The sequence below is a fragment of the Leucopleurus acutus genome (genome assembly GCF_964270905.1).
Source record: "Leucopleurus acutus genome assembly, chromosome: 2".
In the NCBI taxonomy this organism is placed as follows: Eukaryota; Metazoa; Chordata; class Mammalia; order Artiodactyla; family Delphinidae; genus Leucopleurus; species Leucopleurus acutus.
Window position 1 is genome coordinate 181,951,445 of NC_139143.1, and position 12,908 is coordinate 181,964,352.

Sequence of the window (12,908 nt, forward strand, 5' to 3'; positions counted from 1 at the left end):
GTGTCTGTTCTCTGACCATATGGTATGTTGCCATGGTTGGGTTTTTTGTTTTGTTTTTGAGGTAGCATATGTTATACTCCTGATTTCTTTTCCATACTACCTTTAAAATAGCAGGTTGTCAACCACCTGGATTAACCATGACCACATCCACGGCTGAATTTATATTAGCTTTAATAAACACGGGTCAATGATTTACTCAAGAAATCACTATCCATTTTTTTTCATATTATCTACTTGTTCTTTGTGTTATTTCTCCAATATCTGCTTCTAACCCTGTAAAGAGTGTAGGTTGAATGGGAGACCCTAAAAAAAATTCAAGGTAGTTTGCACATTGAGTGCCTACAGTACACATGAATTCTGCCAGGAAGCCCCGGAGCCTGCAGAGAAGGTGGAAACTTAGACCTTGCCCTTGGAGAGCTTGTTATGTTCTCTGCCATTTGTAAGTAATTGTGGACAATACAACGGCTATGAGCCACTGTGTAGAGAAGCCACAGATGTGCCACAGACTCTGCTGGGCACTTAACGCATGTGGTCTCATCTGATCTCCAGAATAATCTTGGAGGAGGCATTTTACCCCTCATTATGTGGATTAAGAAACTGAAGCTCAGAGAGGTTAAATGACTTGCCCAAGGTCTCACAGCCAGGAAGCAGTGACACTATTTGACTCCAATACCTGTGCTCTTAGGACTTCTAGGTTACTCGAAGTCATGATTTATTACCTGCTTTCCATACTCACAAACAGATCTTAGATGGTTGGTTAGTGAATGATAGGATATTTTCCAAGTTAAAAAAAGGAAATGAGCATTAGATGGTGTGAAAAACCACAAGACATTGCATGGGCTACTTAGAAATGGGATTTTCTAGGAACACTGACAACTGTCTTACGGAAGTGTTATTCATCTGGTACATGCCATGCCCTGGAAGCAGCTCAGAGGACCCCAGCCTCCATCCGGGAAGACCTGTGGTATGTTCATTGCTGTACCAGAGGAGTGCTGGGGCCAGCTGGTAACCGCCCAGAGAACCGATTGTTAAATGACCAGGAATTTTGCCAACTGGTTGATAAACACAGCCATTAATAAGAATTAACTTACATAAATTTACAATTAAATTATATCAGAAACAAAGGTGATACAAACTTAACTCACCCCTTCCTAATTATTTTACTCTATTTTATTATTACCTATGCTCTTGAGGTTATTTCGCTCTACTATATGTGTCTGTTGGAAATGCTACATAGTGATGTGTTACCACACCTCTCTTTCCATCTCTGTATTCAGGGATGTGTCATTGGGAGCTTGAAATTGACCGTGGAGGGCGTATTACACCATAGAAATCAGGAAATGTTATAAATCAGGGCTTGATTTTTAGAAACTTTTACAAATAGGTTTAATAATGGTGGTTCATGTAGAGCTTGATTTTTGTTTGTTTGTTTGTTTTGTTGATTGCCTAGACCTAAGACGGTAATGGAGAAAACGTTAACAATGCAGATTATACAAAAGCATGTTGTGTCTTAGCCATTATGTTATGAATAGAACAAAAAATTGGGGAAACGTTCTTCCAGTATTTGAAAATTATTATCTGATGCAGCAAAAAAGTCACTCATGTCACTGATGAATGTGTGATGTTCTTCTAACGTCTTTCTTTTTTCACTTGTATTATTCATAAATACAAAATATCCCAAAACATCCACCAGCGCTCAGGTCGGGAACTCTCTCATTCGTCAACTGCAATGAGAAATTGGCTGTGGATACAAGAGTTCAGCTAAAGTCAATGAAAGCATTCTGTGAGACTCAGCTGGCTATATAGAATTTACAAGAAAGAGTACTGTATTTCTTGTTATGTGGAAAGACTGTGCTACACATTCTTTATATCAGTAAACCTTATGCTATGCACGCATGTACTTTACTTTTTCCAAAGAGCTGGTCGTTAAATACTTACCAGCCAATCACTGGCTGTACTGGCGCCCAGCAGAGTGCCTGCTACTCATGGTAGGTGTTCGCTGACTGAGCTGAACAGTTGGCAAACGGAGTGTAAATAAAAAGGACTTTGATTCTGGGGCTGGGACGGGGAAAATACATGCTAAGCCTGGCGCATCTTGTAACAGCAGAGAGTAAGGAAGTGTCCAAAACGAAAAGGTGGGGAGATGCTCAAGGACACAGCAACCAACCTGAAAGAGCTCCCAGTGGCCAAGGCTGGAAGAATTTGAGCAATGAAATAGTTAATGAGTATTGGATTATAACTCAAAGTGTAAAATAAGTATACATGAGTCCATACTGACATAGATACATTAGGGAGTAAATACATAAAGGAGGGAGAAGAGACCGTCTTCTATACAGAAGAATTTAACATACATAGATGTGGAGGTCTGGAAGGGCCTGGGGGGTAGGGGTGATGGTGCCAAACAGGCACACTGACCGCAGCGTGGAGGAGCCATGGACCTGGAAAGACAGAATGGAGACTACAGAACATGGCCAGTAGATCTCAGAAGCCAGGAGAGGGGGCTACTTGGTGCCAGGACAGATGGCCTTTATCTCAACAGCTCCCAGGGTGTCACCGTAACTCAGAGAAAAGGGTAAATTTTGTACGGGGTTTCAGTGTGAGAAATCAGGATTGTACATTTAGAACACAGAACCGCCAAGTTATACATTATTTTTAGGTTTTGGAACTTAAAAGAATTAAGTCCCTTTGAGCTGTTCAGAAAAGTCATTTGTTTGGGTTTTTCCCAGCCCCCATTTTCTTGTAAATCTTCAGTCTTACGGTTTTTCCTTTCCTTTCAAGTTCTAATCAGCCTCCTGGTCAGTCCATAAAATGGGAAATAGAATCTAATGAGAAAACAGCCGGATTTTTGCAAATAGCTTTTGCTACTCCTAGACTTGGCCTACTCCAGTTCAGTCTTGCCAGATTGAGAGATGGAATGAATGAATGAATGAATGATCATCAACTAAGTTAAGAGAAGGAGCAATGTCGTTCTGGTTTGGTAACAAAGGGTGTGGTCTGCCAGAGGAAGCAGGAAGCGGCCCGGTTCCTGGCCGGGTCTGGGTTCTGTCTCAGCAGGATGCTAAGGGTTCAGCCCGTGCTCCCATCTCCACCTCCCCTGATGCCATCTGCATCGTCTGTAGACATCTGGTGACAACACAGCCTCAGGGGTCCTTTTGTGTGAGTTTTTGCTACAGATGCCGAGCCTGAGGCTGTCTGCTGCCCCATGCCCTCCACTTCACTGGTCTCGGGAAATCGCCTTTGATATAAAACACCCAGCCTCAGGATTTCTCATCACATCAGTAGGTCCCCACGGGACCTGTAAGAGCACAGGGTAGAGGAAATCCTACAAGGTCAGGTAGGAGATGACAGAGCTTGACCAGAAAGAGGTTTTGTTGTGAAGGGCACCATGGTCTCTGGTCATTCACTCAGTTGCCGGCTTCTCAACCCCGGGTACAGTAAAGCCACATCTTCCTCAAGAACGGGCCCTATTCAGAGGTCCCAGGAACGTGGAAAGGCCACCCTTCTTGGGGATGGACAACTAAGGCCCCGACTCTGAGCTTCTCATCACACCTGTTCACCAGAGGAGAGAAATGAGCAACTCTGCTTCCTTGGAGACTGGCCTGGGACTTTTCCAATGGAAAAGTGGATTATTCGTCATTTTCCTCCCCCCAGATCCCTAGTGGCAAATCCCGTTAGGAAGGTTCCACTTAGGCAATAGGAATGCTTCCTAATGTCATGGACATCTTCTTTGTTTTTGCCTACCCCGCATCCACTTTTTTCCATCTTCTGGACGGGCACCTTAATTTTTTGCGGGGAAGACACCCTTTCCCTGACAATCCCGAGTCCATATAACTCTGACCCTTCCACTCCGGGGGTGAGCCCATAACCCAGGCCTGACCAATCAGAGCATACTCCTTGCCCCTGGCCTCAGTGATTGGTTCAGGGAAAGCGCCATGATCCAAGCCACTGCCAATGAAGATGCTGGCTCTCTCCCTGGAACTGCTACTTTGTAGGGTGCCGGGGCTGCTGGGGGCCACTTGCCTACAGGTGAGGCAAGAGTCTGTCTGAGATTGTGAGGCTAACAGGGAAGAAAGAGTCAGATTCCTGACCATGATTTGGGCGCCTGGATCCAGCTGGGCCTACGCTGCAGCGTCTGGCCTTTTCAGTTACATGAGCTTTTTTTTTTTTTTTTGCCTGGGCTAGTTTGAGTTGGTTTTCTGACACTTGCAAACGATAAGATTTCCTGGACAGTATGCTTATGGAGACTTCAGCGTAAGCCTCGCTATGTACTCGGAATGAGAGTTGTTTTAAAGGGAATGACATGCGCAGATAAAACCCACCAGACTGTAAGCACGCACCAAATGTACCTTTAAACGGATAAAAGTGAAGCAGCGTCTCCAGAGAAGAATGATTTCAGACCAAGGAACCGATCATAAGACAAGTAGTAAAACGCTGCTTAGAGAGACTCTGACAGACAAATAGTTCTCTAGCTACAGCAGGCTTCAGGCTACAAATCCCAAATTTCTGCTTCAAAAGTGACCCAGGGAAGACATTCCATAGTTTTATTTATTTAGTTTTTTGGCCTCGCCGTGCATTTGTGGGATCTTAGTTACCTGACCAGGAATTGAACCCAGGCCCTCAGCAGTAAGCGCACTGAGTCCTAACCACTGGACCACCAGGGGATTCCCAACATTCCACAGTTTTAAAAGAAAACTTTCCAGTTGAAGCAACAGGTAACATTTATAATATGCACCTGTTGTATATATAATATGTTAATGTCTAGTATATTTATCAGATACATGTCAATGTAATTATATTATTACTATATATGCAAATGCATATATATGTGTATGTATATTTAGAACCACATATTTCCAGCTCTTTTTTAAAAAGGTGTTGAAAAGACTGTTCAAAATTTATTTTTCCAGCTTGTCTGTTTTTTCTTATTCCTCAGTAAACTTAAGCTATTAACCAGCACATTTCCCGGCACACAGTAAGGCTCAATCTGAGTGAGTTCTTTCTCCCCAGCTCCCCCCTCTATTTTAAGTTCTTCTTTCAGAAACCAAGTAAAATGAAAGAGGCAGTACAGCATAGTGTTACAAGCAGAGGCTGGTAAACGTTTTCTGTAGAGCCAGACAGTAAATATTTCCAGCCCTGAGTGCCATATGATCTGCCCACCTAACTCTGCCGTTGTAGCAGACAACATAGGCAATACTGAAATGAATGGGATGGCTGTGTTCCCATGAAACTTTACAAAAACAGGAGATGGCCTGCATTTGGCCCTGGGCCATAGTTTGCCAACCTCTGGTTAAGAACTTGGGATTTGGCATTACACAGAATCTGGTCCAGCTCCCTGCTCTGCTCCTCCTCTGTGACCCTGATGAGTGTGTTATTTTTGTGCCTTGTCTGTAAAAAATAGGGATAATAACAGCCACTTCTTAGTCTGTGAGAAGTGGGTGAGATAGTGTACATGAAATGCTTGGAACACTTCCTGGTCCATAATAAATGAGCATAAAACATTAGCCATCAGGTATTATCATCATCATCAAAAAAGAAGAAGAAAGGGGGCAACAGAATTTGTCCAGGAACGGCAGCAATATCCCTGGTGAAAAGTTAGTGGATGGACTTCCCTGGTGGCGCAGTGGTTAAGAATCCGCCTGCCAATGCAAGGGACAGAGATTCGAGCCCTGGTCCAGGAAGATCCCACATGCCGCAGAGCAACTAAGCCCATGGGTCACAACTACTGAGCCTGTGCTCTAGAGTCCGTGAGCCACAACTACTGAACCCCTGTGCCACAACTACTGAAGCCCGCGTGCCTAGAGCCCGTGCTCCGCAACAAGAGAAGCCACCGCAATGAGAACCCCGTGCACTGCAATGAAGAGTAGCCCCCTCTCGCCACAACTAGAGAAAGCCCGCGTGCATCAACGAAGACCCAACGCAGCCAGAAATGAATAAATAAAATAATTAAAGAAAAAAAAGTTAGTGGAGCCAGGGACTTCCCTGGCCGTCCAGTGGTTAAGACTCCACGCTTCCAATGCAGGAGGTGCAGGTTTGATCCCCGGTTGAGGAACTAAGATCCTGCGTTGGTGCAGCTGAAAAAAAAGTTAGTGGAGCCAACCCAACAAGCAAGGAAGCCAGATAACTGAAAATGCATTTTCTTCTATTATCAGTGGCTTTCGTTTTTACCCACATAATGAATCATTCCCTGTCAGCGTGTGAAATTGCAGGTTGGACTGGGAATTGCAAGACCTTCCTTAACCGCTGGGCAGTGAAGGACCTGCCTGGGCTCTCACGGCCCCACGATACTTCGTGCTATTAGGAAAAGCCTCCAAGGGACTCAGGAGAGCTGGCTTTTAATCCTGGCTCTGGATCTATATGACTGATGCCTAACCTTGGGGAAGTCGCTGAAACTCTCTGAGCCTCAGTTTATGACATGATAGGGGTGGTCCCAGGGACCTCTATAAAAAAAACTGAAGGGGGAAAGGGGACCTGGGATTAACGAGTAGCTCCTTGGCAGAAATTGGAAATTGAAGCTCAGAAAGGTAAAGTCAGTTGCAGCTGGCATTTCAACTTGGGTCCATCAAACTCCAAAGCCCTTGCTTTCTCGATTGTGTTCTGCAGAGCTTCCCCATTAAAGCAGCAAGGAATATTGGCCGACAGAGGGCGCTCTTCTCGCAAGACAGGACGTCATGACATTGCAGGGACAGAAGACAGTATCCAGAAGACACATGGGAGAGTCTGGCTGGACTGGGAACAGGGCAGAGCAGGCTACAGGGAAGGCCAGACACAGGCTATCATGGGGATGGGGGCTGCTGCCAAGGAGCTGTCAACCCCCTCATGGAGCAACTCGGCACGTCATTTGTGGCGCCTGGCTTCCTTTTTCATTCTGGCCATTTCCCTCCGTTTTGCCGTATTTCAGAACAGAGAAAGACATGATTTATACATATGGGTGCGTGGGTTTCCTTACTCAGCTGCCTTGTAAGAATGGCGCCTCTGTGACTAGCACGGCTTGTTTCTACACCTCCTTTCCCAGAGCTCAGAAAGCACGAATAAAGGCAACAACAAACAAAACCCACGATACGGCAGGCACACCTGACCTTATGACTTCAATTTCCCACGCCTGGTGCCCAGACTCTATGGTATTAATCAACGGTTGCTTCAGGGCATTGCAAACGGCCCTGCGGGTTATGTCCTGCATAGCTTCAGTGGGCACCATCCACATGGACCACGTTGTGAACGGTGACCCTGGAGTTGTGCAATATGGCAGCCCTAGCTAATACTTTGATGAGAGAGCTATGATTTACAAAGTATGGTCCTGGGCACATCCTGGCTGCCAGTGTACTTTGTCAAACAAGAGTTTTTCTTTATATTTTTCCATCTTGTATGTGGTTCTATGGGTAATTTATCTGCAAATGTATTTATGTGCTAGTGGGGGCAGGTCTGGGGAGGTTCCCCTGTCCAGAAGGACACGTACAAAGGAGGCATCCTGGCTGCTCCATGCTGGTCTGCTTGACTCTAAAGCTGAGGGTTAGCATGTGCTTATTAGGTGCCAGACGCTGGGCTAAGCAATTTACGTACTTTGCCCACTGAATAAATACCACGGTCACTCAAGCTGGTAGGAACTATTGTTACAGGAGTGGGGACCAAGGCTCTGAGAGGCAGATGATTTGTGCACGTCCAGTATAAAAGCCAGTACAAGAGCAGGGCTGGGACGGCGCTGGAGTCAGCCTGACCTCAGGGCACGTGCTCTAACCACTGTGACACCTGCGAACACATCTGGATTCCTAACGGCCCCGCACCTCACCCCCCTCCCCCAATAAAATGCTGTCACACCCTCCTCTATTGGTTATGGTCACCACAAAACCTGAAATAAGTGCTTTCATTTGGGAACTCTTTGTCGGTTAAGTTCTCATCATACTTAACCTGTATGAGAGCAGGGCAGTCCCCCGTGGAAACTCCACCCAAGGAGGAAACACAGCGCCCTCACCAGGGACCCCAAAATCAATTGGAAACAAGAACATGCCGGAAGCAAGACGGCCACGAATTTCTTAGAAAAACTGGGCTTCAAAATATTTGATGAGAGATGCTCTTCAATACCTCTCCCTTTTTCCCCTCTTTCTTTCTCTTCTTTTTTTTTCTTTTTTGCGGTACGCGGGCCTCTCACTGTTACGGCATCTCCCGTTGCGGAGCACAGGCTCCGGACGTGCAGGCTCAGCGGCCATGGCTCACGGGCCCAGCCGCTCCGCGGCATGTGGGATCTTCCCGGAGCGGGGCACGAACCCGTGTCCCCTGCATCGGCAGGCGGACTCTCAACCACTGCGCCACCAGGGAAGCCCTCTTTCTCTTCTTTTAAACAGCCAGCAGGTTGGGGTCATCAGGAAGTGGAATTTGTAGGAACGTGTCAGTCAGTCCACAGGCCGCCCTCACGCGGGCCCTGCAAAGGGCCCCTCCATGAATAAGAGCGTCACGGATGGAAGCTTCTCAAGCTGGGGACGCCCCGGCAGAGAGCACTTTTGAGAAGATGGGGTTGGGGAGAGTCCTGCAAAGTGCCCTGGGCCCAGGCCAGGGCAACACTTGTGCAGCTGCCTGCAGGTCACCCGAGGAATGAAGCAACGTGCAAGTGCGTGTATTGAATAAGAATTGAAAAAATCCGTGTATATTCGAGTGACCGTGAGAGTATGCTTTCCTCTGTGTGAAAACCAGTCAAGGCTACTGCTCCAGCTAGCATCAGGCTAAATGGTTTTCTCCCCTCCTTTTTCCGCAAGTGGGGATCATGTTTAATTTGCACTGACTAGCTGTGTGGCCCTGGGGAAATTACTTAACCTCTCTGAGTTTCGGATTCCTTGTCTGTAAAATGGGGATCACGGGAGAACCCATCTCATAGGTTGCTGTGAGCGTGAGATAAGGGAAAGCAGGTGAATCGCTTAGCTGTTCATGTCAGTGATTCCTCCTGCTGCTCTTACAAAGCATCTTCTTCCGTCTTATCTACTCAAGGTTAGAAGTCGTCAGCACTGTTTCCCACAATTATATAAGAAGCACCTTGTCAAATAAAGTCCCCATTCCATATCTGTACACCCATGTTCATGACAAACTTACTCAAAGTGGCCAAAAGGTGGAAGCAACCCAAGTGGCCATGGATGGATGAACAGATAAACAGATAAACAAAATCCATACAATGAAATATTATTCAGCTGGGATGAACCATGAGGACGTCATACTAAGTGACATAAGATGGTCACAAAAGGACAAACAATGTAAGATTCCATTTATAGGAGGCACCTAGAATAGTCAAATTCACAGACACAGAAAGCACGGTGGGAGGGGAGGAAGGAAGCAGGGGGTTTTATCTGATGGGCACAGAGTTTCAGTTTGGGAAGATGAACAAAGTTCTGGAGGTGGATGGGGGTGACGGCTGCACGACAGCGTGAATAGATTTAATGCCACTGTGAACTGTACACTTGAACGTGGTTAAGATGGTACATTTTAATGTGTATTTTACCACAATTTTGAAAATTAAAAGTTAAAAACAAACCCCTAAGTGAAGTACCTCCAAGGTTTCTCCGAGGTCTGGGGTGATAGAAATGGATGAAAATGTTCTGAGAGCAGGTTGTGGTGATGGCCGCACAGCTCCATAAATGTATTAAGATTGACTGAATTGACACTTAAAATGGGTGAAGTTTCTGTTACGTAAATTGTGCTTCACTGAAGCTGTTAAGAGCAAGCAAGCAAGCAGCACATGCTGCGATCGGAGACTCTGGAGGATGAAGGAGCTGTTCACTGTCTTGATTGTGGCTACGGTCTCCCAGGTGCACACATATGCCAAAGCCCATCCACTTACAGACTTTAAACCTGTGCCGTTTATTGCATGTCAACCATATCTCAATAAAGCTGTGTTTTCAAAAGGCAGAACAGTACTCCATATATAAATGAACTCCTTATAATTTATTAACAATGCCCCCTTTTGATGAAAATTTAGGTTTCAAATGTTATGCCCCTATAAATAATATTTCAATAACTATCTTTGTAGGAAAAAAAAAAAGATAAAGAATGCAGATATTGTTTGCTGCTCCCCCTCTTCTTCCCCCCATGGGCAAAGCCACAAAGTCAGAACTTCCCAGGGAGGGGGCCTGGGAACCTGTAATTTTACTGAACACTCCTGAAAAATTCTTGTAATCAGACATGTTGGGGCACATTGAATCAAACTTCGTGAACTTGGATTTTCGGGCTTGGGAGTTTGAAATCCCCTTTTCTTTGATCCCTAAAAAATTCTGTAAGTGTTCCATACAAACGATTCTAAATTTGGGTTTCCCTACTATTGGGAATCAGAATCATCAGGGAGCTTATGGGAATGCATATTCCCAGGCCCCTCTCCCAGGGAGGATGTGTATGGTTGCCAGATTTTGCATAAATAAATAAATACATAAATAAATACATAAAAAACTATAGGGTATCAGTTAAATCTGAATTTCAGATGAACACCAAATAATTTTTTTAGCATAAGTGGTTCCTTGCAATATTTGGGCCACACCGGTACATAAAAATTATTTGTTGCTTATCTGAAATTCAGATTTAACTGGGTGTCCTGTATTTCATCTGGGAATCCTAACTATGAGTCCTCAGGCCTGGGGTGAAGCCCAGACCTGCACTGTTGGTTTGCTCCCCACGTGGTTCTGACGAGGGGGATCCTTAGAACCCGTGTTGAGAGTCCCTGATCAGGTCAACACCTGCTGGGTCAGGAGCCCCTCCTCAGGGCGGCCAGTGGACCCCAGTGCATCCCACAAGTGAGCACACTTTAATGTTGGTCCAAGGAGGAAAAGGGGTCTGAGCAGCCGCAGGAGAAAACTGCCCCAGATTTTCAAAGCCAAACATGGTGGATGCGGCGTCACGGGCCCTGCAGCCTGAGGGATGCTGCCGGTCTTCTCTGAGTGAGTATTTAGGGCTGCCTAGGGGACCCACAACCCAGGATTCTGTCTAGATTCTCTAAACTTTATTCATTTATACCCAGCCTCGTCCCAGAAAGGATTTGAAGCCTCGGAGGTCTCAGTCCATGCAGCGTTCTCGGTGCTGGCGAGTGAGGTTAACACACCGTCTCTCTGGGACACACATGACAGGTATTAATTGCGTGCTCACCACGAATGGGCATTATTCTGGGAGTTTTACAATTATAACCATCTCATTTAGCCCTCGAGATAAGCCTGCAAGGTCATTGCTGTCATTGGCCCCATTTTGTAGATGAGGAAACCGAGGTTCCGAGGGGTCCGATGGTTTGTGCAAGAGCACACCGAGTAGGCCAGTGGCAGAGCTGGGGTTCTGACCCAGGACTGTGTTGCTAACCAGCCCCCATCCTTCCTCCCTACTGAACCAGACACTTCTTGTGACTGAGCTTTGCTGGGCGAGTTTTGGGTTACGTTCCGCTTAACCTGGGGCCATACTTTAGGTCCTGATCCCGGGAACCTTTCTGATCCAGTGTGATAACAGCTGTCAGGCCTTGAGCGTCTACTCCCGCCAGAGACTTTGACTTTTTACACATAGATACTCTCTCAACGCCCTGCACCGCTGAGAAGACCCAGACCCAGGCATGCAGAGTACCCTGGCCGAGGTCGCAAAGCTAGGAAGTTGCAGAGCACTGATCTGCCTAAAAAGGAAGCATCCATCTCTGCATCTTCAAAAGCACACACCTGCTTTCCACCTCCCCTCGCCAAGCTTCACTTTTCAGGAAAACGCTCTCGCTCCGGCCTGGTCGCTAGGCAACTCTTGCATGTAATTCCACGAAATGCCCAGAAGAGGGCACGAGGACTCGCTCTCCCCTGGCACCCACGAGATGGGTCTGAACTTCGCGGAATCGCGAAAGCAGAGTGACGCGCTCCAGACGAACTCCACCTGTGGCCGTATCTGAGCCCTAGGCTGCACGGAAGGTGACACAACACGGCGCCTCTGCACCCCACCCCCACCCCGCAGGGGCCTGGACTCACCGAGGCTGGGTTTTCGATGACCAGTTCATAGGTCAGCCCTCCGGACCCAAACCTCAGGATGTCTCCGGGTAAGAGCTTCACAGCCACGTTCTGAATGTGGCACCCGTTGACGAATGTGCCGTTGCGGGAATTGAAGTCCTGGAGAACAAAGCTGCTCTCGGCCTCATTATATTCAATGAGCGCGTGATGGTTGTCGATGTCTGCAGACTGAAATGGAGAAGGGGGACAGTCAGAGCCAGGAAAACAGGAATAACAAGGGGGGGCCTAATGTTTACTAGTGCCACTGACACTGGGTGCCCCAATGTGCTAACCACTTCATCTGGCTGGATGGTCACTGCAATCCTCATTTTAAGGGGAGGATGCTGAGGGTCAGAGAGGTTAAGTGACTTGCCTAAGGCCACACAGCTAGTGAGTGGAGGGTCACCAGACCCTGACAGCAGACCCAGGATAGATGCCCAGTTTTTGGGTAGGGCGTCAGGCAACACAGAGGTAAGAGGGAACTCGGGGGGAATTGGCCACTTTATAGTTCTCTGATCCCATGCAAGTATCCTTTTGGTTGTCCTGAATGGCAAGACAGCAGAAATGGCCCAACACAAACCAGAAAGGTCAGTTGGCCAGGGACAACTGTCCATTTACTGCAAGTGTTAAGGGAGGTTTTGTAATAACTGTTGTTTTCATTTGTTTGTTCTATTCATTTTTAAAATAACATTTTTTTTGTAATAATGCAGAAAATGAGAACTAGAGAAAAACACAAAGAAGACATTAAAATCACTTAGACTCCCGTCCCCCAGAGGCAGGCACTGTGAACACGATGGTTCACATCCTTCCAGTCTTTTTTCTATGCTTACAATCTTTTTAAAACGTTTAAACACAGTTGAGCTCACACCACAAAACATAGTTTTATAACTACCTTTTAAAAGCCTTGGTGTACAATGAAGGTTTTTCCCATGTGATTAA

The 12,908-nt window shown here is 46.4% G+C and overlaps 1 protein-coding gene across 1 annotated transcript in view; it reads right to left on the reverse strand.

Annotated features, from left to right (window-relative positions):
* Positions 1-12,908, reverse strand: part of FHAD1 (forkhead associated phosphopeptide binding domain 1) — a gene marked incomplete at its 3' end in the record, with an annotated part of 135,906 nt that overhangs the window by 98,816 nt on the left and 24,182 nt on the right. Inside the window, exon 3 of the mRNA XM_082865272.1 lies at positions 11,952-12,158. Coding sequence (XP_082721398.1) covers positions 11,952-12,158 — 207 coding nt within the window. The remainder of the gene's footprint in view (positions 1-11,951; positions 12,159-12,908) is intronic.